General features: G+C 46.3%; 1 protein-coding gene across 1 annotated transcript; it reads right to left on the reverse strand.

Moving 5' to 3' along the window:
* Positions 1 to 6,149: 6,149 nt before the first annotated feature.
* LOC144798229 (olfactory receptor 5V1-like) lies at positions 6,150 to 7,085 on the reverse strand. Its single transcript, XM_078668977.1, has one exon. It carries the CDS (start codon positions 7,083 to 7,085, stop codon positions 6,150 to 6,152), a length of 936 nt encoding a protein of 311 aa, XP_078525103.1.
* Positions 7,086 to 8,406: the final 1,321 nt, after the last annotated feature.

An 8,406-nucleotide genomic window follows, 5' to 3' on the forward strand; every position in this document is an offset into this window, starting at 1 on the left:
AAGGATTTTAAAGTTTAAAACTTACTTGCTGCCTATCGTTAGGTACAGCGTGTCTTTCCTCCTGGTTGCAGACTCAGGTCCGCCCACTTTACTTGTGAGTCTTGCCAGGACCACCCCCTCGCAGCCGAGTAGGTGCCGCCTGGGGTCCCGCCATCTTGGGTGAGGAGCAGGACGAGGGATAGCAGACTAGTGCTAAGCCCCTCCCGCCCTCACGCCCTCGCCTGTACAAAATGGTGCCTTTGCCCCGGTAGCGCAGCGGGCGCGCCGGCGTCGCGCCACAGGCGCGGCAAAGGCAAGCCCGTCTGTGCCCGTCCGTGACCAGACGGGACCAGGGGCCACAACCCCTGCCCCTCCACCCGGCCATTTAAGGGGATACAGCCCCAGCGAGCTGCTCACCCTGGGACCTCCCGCAAAGACAGTATGTAACCATTTCTATCCTCCTCTGAATTTGCCCCCTCAATGTCAGCATTGTCACTCCCATCTCAAAGTTACTTTCATTACTAGGACCCAGCATACCTTTAGGATGTTTCTCCTCAATTGTAGGTCCTTACCTAAGCACCAAACAGAATTATCCTTGTTATTTGATGAGTTTAACCCCAATATAGTCCTTCTTACTGAGACATGGCTAACCCCGTCCTCGGAGCCCGATATAATACAAGCATTGCCACAGGGATATCAAATAGTACGTACAGACCGTTCATCTGGGAAAGGCGGCGGCTTAGCAATAATATTCAAAGATAACTATTCCTGCCGCTGCTCCCCCAGCCCCTTCTTGGACTGTGAAAGTATGTCCTTCAATCTGGAGCTTTCGCCAAATATTAATTTTTCTGGAGCACTGATTTACCGCCCCCCAGGCTCGGTTAGACAGTTCGTATATTCCTTGCCCTCAGTAGTCGCAGACCTTGCTTCCACCTCTGCTAATTATACACTGTTGGGCGATCTAAACATGCACTTTGAGGATATTGGGGACCATACGGCCCAGCAGCTTATCGCCGATTTGTCGGCATTACAGCTATCTCAGCTTGTCCTATCACCGACACATATGAAAGGGCATTTGCTGGATCCTGTATTTAGTAACTGCCACGATCTGGAGGTAGAGCGCCCTATTGCGCTCCTGTGGACGGACCACTGGTTAGTCCCTTTAACTTGGCGCACTCACAAACCCCCTGTTCTGATGCCAGGATTACGGGACGCACAAAACTGGTCCAAACTTTCATTAGACAAGTGGGCTGACGAGCTTCAAGCCACAATACCATCTATCAACGCAGATCCCTTAGTAGCTAATGATGAATTTAACAACTGGGTAACCAGAGCACTGAACATCATACTCCCAGTTAAGATAACCCGGGCAAAGAGGTCTAGGACCTCACCCCTGGTATTCTGAGGAGCTCAGGGATATTAAACGTAAGTGCAAAAGGCTAGAGAGCAAATGGCGTCTGGGCTATACTGACCCAGATAAAATTTTGTATAGAAAATCCATTAGGGATTATAAGATGGAAATAAAGAAAGTACAAGCCCGGTACTATACACAAAAGATCTCCGAAGCCAGCTCCAACTCCAAGGAGATTAATCGGATTGTAAAAAGCCTCACTAAACTCCCCCAGCCCCCTGTAAATAGTGATGACCTACAAACCCGATGTAATGATTTAGCTGACTTCTTTTATAATAAAGTAGATCTTATTTACTCATCCTTCTCTACCATCCTTTCAAACACTTCAGCAGACATCCTGGAGCACTCCAAGCAGGATATAACAGACAATTCGTCACCTGTGTTGGAGGAGTTTCCTCTGCTACACTCGGACCTACTGGCCACTTTAATGGTGCAGGTTAAGTCGGGCTCTCCCAGCGACCCCGCCCCCCGAGCTCCTTAAAGGCTGTTAGCCACACCATCCTTCCTGTTATGTTGGAGGTACTTAATGCCTCAATCTCCACTAACACGGTTCCACCAGCATGGAAAGAGGCTAGGGTGAGGGCACTTGTGAAGAAATCTAACATGGACATTAACAACTTCGGTAACTACCGTCCCATTTCCCTGCTCCCTTGGGTCAGCAATATACTGGAAAAATATATCAACAGTCTTCTGACTAATTTTCTAGAAAATAATCAACTGCTTGACCCTTCACAAACTGGTTTCTTCCCCAAACATGGGACAGAATCTGCCCTGCTGGCAGTTCTGGAGGAAACAAGAGGTATCTTGGATCGAGGAGGATCGGTGGCAGTCATCCTCCTCGATCTGAGTGCCGCTTTTGACACCGTGAATCATGAAATCTTATTGCAGCGTCTCCGCGACATCGGGATTCAAGGAGGCGAGTTGAAATGGCTCAGGTCATTCCTGACTGATAGAACTTTTCAGGTCTTTGAGGGAAATACCATCTCCACTAGTCGACCTTTGGGCTGCGGAGTTCCGCAGGGCTCCTCGCTTAGCCCGACGTTGTTTAACGTCTATATGAGGCCGCTGGCTGGGATCGTCCGTCCATATGGTATTAAGATCGTTACCTATGCGGACGATACCCAGCTGGTGGTCTCTCTGACGCGGGCTGAGGGCCCTGCGGCCATGGTGGATCTGGCGGGCTGCCTGAGTGAAGTGAACAGCGGATTGACCCTGTCTTGACTGAAACTTAATGGGGACAAGACAGAGGTTATGCTACTGGGACGCTCGGCTCCATCCTCGGTGGGCTCGATTTGGCCAGCCTGCCTGGGTCCCCCCCCCCAGTCCCCAAGGATGCCATTAAGAGCTTGGGCATCTGGCTGGATAGGTCCCTAACGTTAGACCACCAGGCAGTCAAGCTATCTGCCACTTGTTTTGGTATTATTAGAATGTTGAGGAGGATTCTTCCCCTGCTACCATTCAAAGCTAAACAAATTGTTGTACAGGGATTGATTCGTTCTAGGCTGGACTTCGGAAACGCACTTTATCTTGGAGCCCCTGATTTCACATTGCGGAAATTACAGGTGATTCAAAATTGTGCGGCCCGGACCCTACTTCAAATTCCCCGTAGGCTCTCTGCTAAACCTGGATTAACAAGATTGCACTGGCTCCCTGTTAGGGACAGGATTCGTTTCAAGTCCCTCTGTATAGCCATCAGTCATTCTGGCAAACTGGTCCAGCGATCAATCGTCCCTTAATCACCCCTTACCTCCCTAGCAGACAGCTACGTTCCGCCAACGTGTTTCTTGCTGTCGTGCCTAAGGTCAAACGGACTAGATCGGGAGGCCGCTCTTTTGCCTTGAATGCTGCCAGGCTGTGGAACAGCCTACCCCTCAACTTAAGGTCCAACTCAGATCTGACTTCCTTCAGGAAGCATTTAAAAACTTTTGTATTCAATAAATAGGTTGTCTCCCCCCTCTGTGTCACCCGCCCTGCTGTTATGAACACCTTTCAGTCACAGCGCTTGGACGCCTCCGGGCAGCTATTCGCGCTTTATAAAACGCATTTTCATTTCATTTCATTTCATTGCACCCTCTGGAGTGGGAATAGTAATTTTTACCCCTATGCTATCCAACGCTTTCCCTACTGTTGCACCCTCTGGAGTGGGAATAGTAATTTTTACCCCTACGCTATCCAGCGCTTTCCCTACTGTTGCACCCTCTGGAGTGGGAATAGTAATTTTTACCCCTACGCTATCCAATGCTTTCCCTACTGTTGCACCCTTTGGAGTGGGAATGGTAATTTTTACCCCTACGCTATCCAACGCTTTCTCTACTGTTGCACCCTCTGAAGTTGGAATAGTAATTTTTACCCCTACGCTATCCAACGCTTTCCCTACTGTTGCACCCTCTGGAGTTGTAATAGTAATTTTTACCCCTATGCTATCCAACATTTTCCCTACTGTTGCACTCACTGGAGTGGGAATAGTAATCTTTACCCCTACGCTATCCAACGCTTTTCCTACTGATGCAATATGTGGAGTAAGTATATATATTAATTTTTATGTAGAGTTTTTAATTTATTTTAAATGTATATGTATTAGTTATTATTTTTTAAATATGTTTTAATGTTTATATCTATAATTTGTTAAATAATATGTAATTTTTAATGATTTTTGCACTATTATTAACACATTTAAAAAAACGATATTTTTTTCCGATATTTTTGTACTTACCTTTAGGTAGATAGAACTTCGATATTTTTGATGTCGATATTTTTGCTTCGATATTTTTGTATGTCTATATTCTGTCTGTCGATATTATGTCATAGATCCGCATGGAGTGAAAGGGCAAGAACTGAAGTCAGGAGGCATGGTGCATGTCAATCAGCAGTGGAGCATGAACCATGTTAGCAAGGCCACACATGTCCGGCTTTTTAAAAAACAGTCACCATACCTCATGGACACTTAGGGCCACCTCAGGAGTTACATACCCATTTTAAAAGGAATGTTTTGGCCTGGAAAACGTGTATTTCGTCATGTCGAATTGGCAATTTTAAAACTGTCATGCTGGGCTGCAGTAGCAGGCCTAAGATAATGCTTTCACGTTGCCACTGGAGTGATGGCACAATCAGGGCACCAGCCAACTAGTGGCATTTAACTGACAGGGACCCGGTTACACAGAGTACCATATACTAGGGACTTATAGGTAACGTAAATATGCCATTCAGTTATGGGCCAATTGTGCATATACTTTAGCGGTCAGAGAACATTCACTGGGTGCTGAGCTCGTCATGAACAAAGGGATTAAATGAGTTCCAGCGCTGAGGGAGAATTGCTGTAGCATTGATGTGGCTAAACCTAGCTCAAAGTGGGGGCAAAATTGGGAGAATTCCTGCAAAAATGGCTTGTCATCACAGGTGCTATTGTGGAGTTGTAAAGGCCCTGGAGCAGGGTGCTAACACCATGCAGATGTGAGTGTACGATGGCTTGAACAGCAGTTCTGGAGTCACTTTCTAGAAGACATTGTTTCACTTTATTGAGAGGAGAGAGCTGCAATGTGTTCTTTGAGGGTGAGGGTTGTGTCCAGGTAGCAGCTAAGGACTTGGGGGCATATCATCAAGCACCGGTGTTAAAATTATTATTATTATGTTCTTAAGTTAACATGTGCTTCTATGGGAATTTACAAGGGCGTATTATCAAGCCCATTATCGGCGTTTTATCGGCAGTTTCCTGCTGATAAAACGGTGATAATTTTAACACCGGTCCTTGATAATATGGCCCCAGGTTTTTGGAGAAAGTTGAGATCGGAAGCCAACACGGTTCATGTCATTGAGGCAGGTTTGTAGTATTTGGTATTTGTTGTTCTTGTTAAATAACAGGCATTCTGTCTTGGGTGGGTTGAGCTTCCGGCGGGCGCTGGAATTCCAGGCTCTGCCTCATCCTAACAAATTCTCAAAATGAAGAATACAAGTCTCACTGAACCATCGTGACAGGGCTCCATTTCGGGAAACTGTCTATGTGAAGAAAAATCATCCCTTCTACAAAAGTCTACAAATTTCCTAGGGAAACACATGCCAGACCTGGACTGTAGTGGTGGATCCAGTATATAATGAAATACATCCAAAATGCTTTAGAATTACAGAAATATTAGGAATTGTAAGCGTATTTAAAAGAAAAAGGGAGGTATGTAAGATCAATTTTATTTACGACACCCACTGAAGAGGATATCAAAACATGGTCAATACACAAAAGACAATACAATAGAGGAAATAGGAGGTACGGGACGGGCACTCTCAAATAAAAGCAGAAGAGGAGGTACAAGGGAGTCACTGTCAAAGCATGAGGTGTGGAGACGGGTGCAGAGGAAGAGCTAATGTTCAGCCAAGTAAAAAGAAAATAGAAAAAGATGTGGATGGCAGGTAGGTGGTGCTTAAATATAGGAAGTGACTAAAAATGAAGAAGCGGGAGCAATATGAGGCTACGAGGAGAGTAGAAGAGGTGAACTACAATAGAAAAAGAGCCAGGAAGGTTTGGTAAAAGCAGAATAAAATGAGAACACTTGAGGAAAAATAAAATGGGTTTATAATTTTTTCCCAGGGAAGGATATTACCAGGTTTGTTCCATCAAGGCAATTAAAGGTAAAAAATCTGTGGGAACCGATTTAAAAAAAATTTGTTGTCAAAGACAGTTCAGTACATTTTTCTGTGATTTCAGATGGATCCATTCCAGTGAATCCATCTATTGAATACATGAAGAAGTCCAGAGAATCTCTTGTTCAGGTCACCGAGAGAGTATGGTCATCATCCTTTGTTTTTTAAAAGCTTCCTTCACATCCTTATTTCTTAAACTATAAATTAGAGGATTCAACATGGGAGTTAAAAAGGCATAACAGACAGAAAATACCCGATCCATGGAATAACTTGACTTTGACTTCGAGTACGTAAGAATCGTGGTGCCATAAAGCAGGAGGACGGAGACCATGTGAGAAGCGCAGGTGGAGGCGGCTCGCTGTCGGCCCTCGCTGGAGCGGATCTTCAGGATCTTGGAGACGATGAAAGTGTAGGTGACCACAATCAGTAGAAAAGGCATGATTAACACCAGGACACTTAATGCTGCAGTAACAACTTCTGCCATATTTGAGTCTCCGCAAGCCAGTTTGGTGAGAGAAGCGAGATCACAAAAGAAGTGATGTATCTCATGAGACTTGCAGAAGGGTAGGGTGAAGGTCACAGGAGTCAAGCTAAGGGAACAAGCTGTGGCAATGATCCATGATCCCGAGGCCAGATGGACACACACTGGCTTGCTCATGATGGTCGTGTAGCGCAGAGGGATGCAGATAGCCACATATCGGTCAAGAGACATGGCAGCCAAAAGGATACAGTCTGTGACACCAAAAACGATGAAAGAGAACATTTGTGCCACACAGCCGCTGAAGGAAATGTGCCTGTCCTCGGACAGCAAACCACTCACGGTCTTAGGGATGGTGACACTGGCCAGGCAGATGTCCACTATGGACAGGTTTCGGAGAAAGAAGTACATGGGTGTGTGAAGGACTGGGTCCACGGTGAGGAGGAGAAATATCATCAGGTTCCCAATCATGGATATGAAGTATATAAAGATAAACATAACTGAGAGAAGTATCTGCAGCTGGGGTGACACGTCTGAGAAGCCGAGGAGAACAAACCCACCCTCGAGCGTCAGGTTGGACTTGTCCATCGCTTCAACGCAATTCATCTAGAGAGAGAAGAGGGTACATGTATGTGTTAGGAAGAATGGGTTTCCATCAATGAGAATGTCTTTACCCTGTGACAAGCACAAACCTGGGTCCTCGCAAAAAAAATGCACAGGTACAGCTCGAAGCAGGGACTTCAATATATGTGTCCTGATTCTGTTTTGACCCACCGAGCAGGTTGTAACTCATCCAAATCACAGAAGCAAATGTCTATGTCAGGTACATCCACCGTTTAATCATGTTTTGATGCAAATATAATCTAAATCTAGGACAGTTCTATAACCTGCCTGATGACCTAGAACCAAAAGATCCAGGAGCATATTTAAAATAAGAGTGGTGGAGCTCAGCGTTACCTTTCTTGGCTTAATGCCATGCTCCGCCACTTCTGAAACACAAGGCTGCACCATATTTACAACACCCCACCACTGCCAAACTCAACTTCCAGAAAGGAATGCAAGACTTCACAGTCTGGATGACCAACAGCTGCCTGAAGCTCAACGCCCGAGAAGACAGAAGTACTCGTCCTCGGTACCACCCCTTCTCCATGGGACAACACCTGGTGACCTATGGCGCTCGGAAGCCCACCTACCCCCTCAGACCGCGCTAAGAACCTCTGCATCGTACTCGACTCATTACTCACCATGAACCGACAGGTCAATGCCGTCACCTCCAGCTGCTTCAACACCCCCGCATCCTCTGCAAGACCTTCAAGTGGATCCTCCCTGAGTCAAGAAAGACAGTCACCCATGCGCTCATCACCAGCAGGCTGGACTATGGAAACGCACTCTACCCCGGCATCAACAAGTTCCTACTCCGCAAACTCCAGACAATACAAAACACCGCTGCCAGGCTCGTCCTCCGCATCCCCCCGACATGAACACATCAGCCAACACCTACGAAGTCTCCACTGGCTCCCTGTGGAGAAAAGAGTCACGTTCAAAATCCTCATTCACGCCTACAAATGCCTACACAACAATGGACCCAAAGACAGAATCAACTTCCACGTACCCAAAAGAAATCTCATATCTTCCAACCTCACACTGGCCAAAACCCCACACATCCACAGAGCAAGAGCAAGCAGAAGATCCTTCTCTCACATTGAAGCTAAGACCTGGAATGAGCTACCAGTAGATATCAGATGCGTCCCCTCCCTGAACCTCTTGACCTGGCTCTTCGGCTAAACAGATCTGCAGACCCCCCGGCCCCCCGCTTAGCACCTTGAGCTCCTCATGGGTGAGTAGAAAGCTTAAAATTCCCTGATTGATTGATGGATGTTAAGTGGATTAACGCTGCCTTGTAAATAAC

Source organism: Lissotriton helveticus, chromosome 12 (assembly GCF_964261635.1).
Source record: "Lissotriton helveticus chromosome 12, aLisHel1.1, whole genome shotgun sequence".
Taxonomy (NCBI): domain Eukaryota; kingdom Metazoa; phylum Chordata; class Amphibia; order Caudata; family Salamandridae; genus Lissotriton; species Lissotriton helveticus.

Coding starts and splice junctions, on each gene's coding strand:
- LOC144798229 (XM_078668977.1), bottom strand. CDS start 7,085: ATGGACAAGTCCAACCTGACGCTCGAGGGTGGGTTTGTTCTCCTCGGC.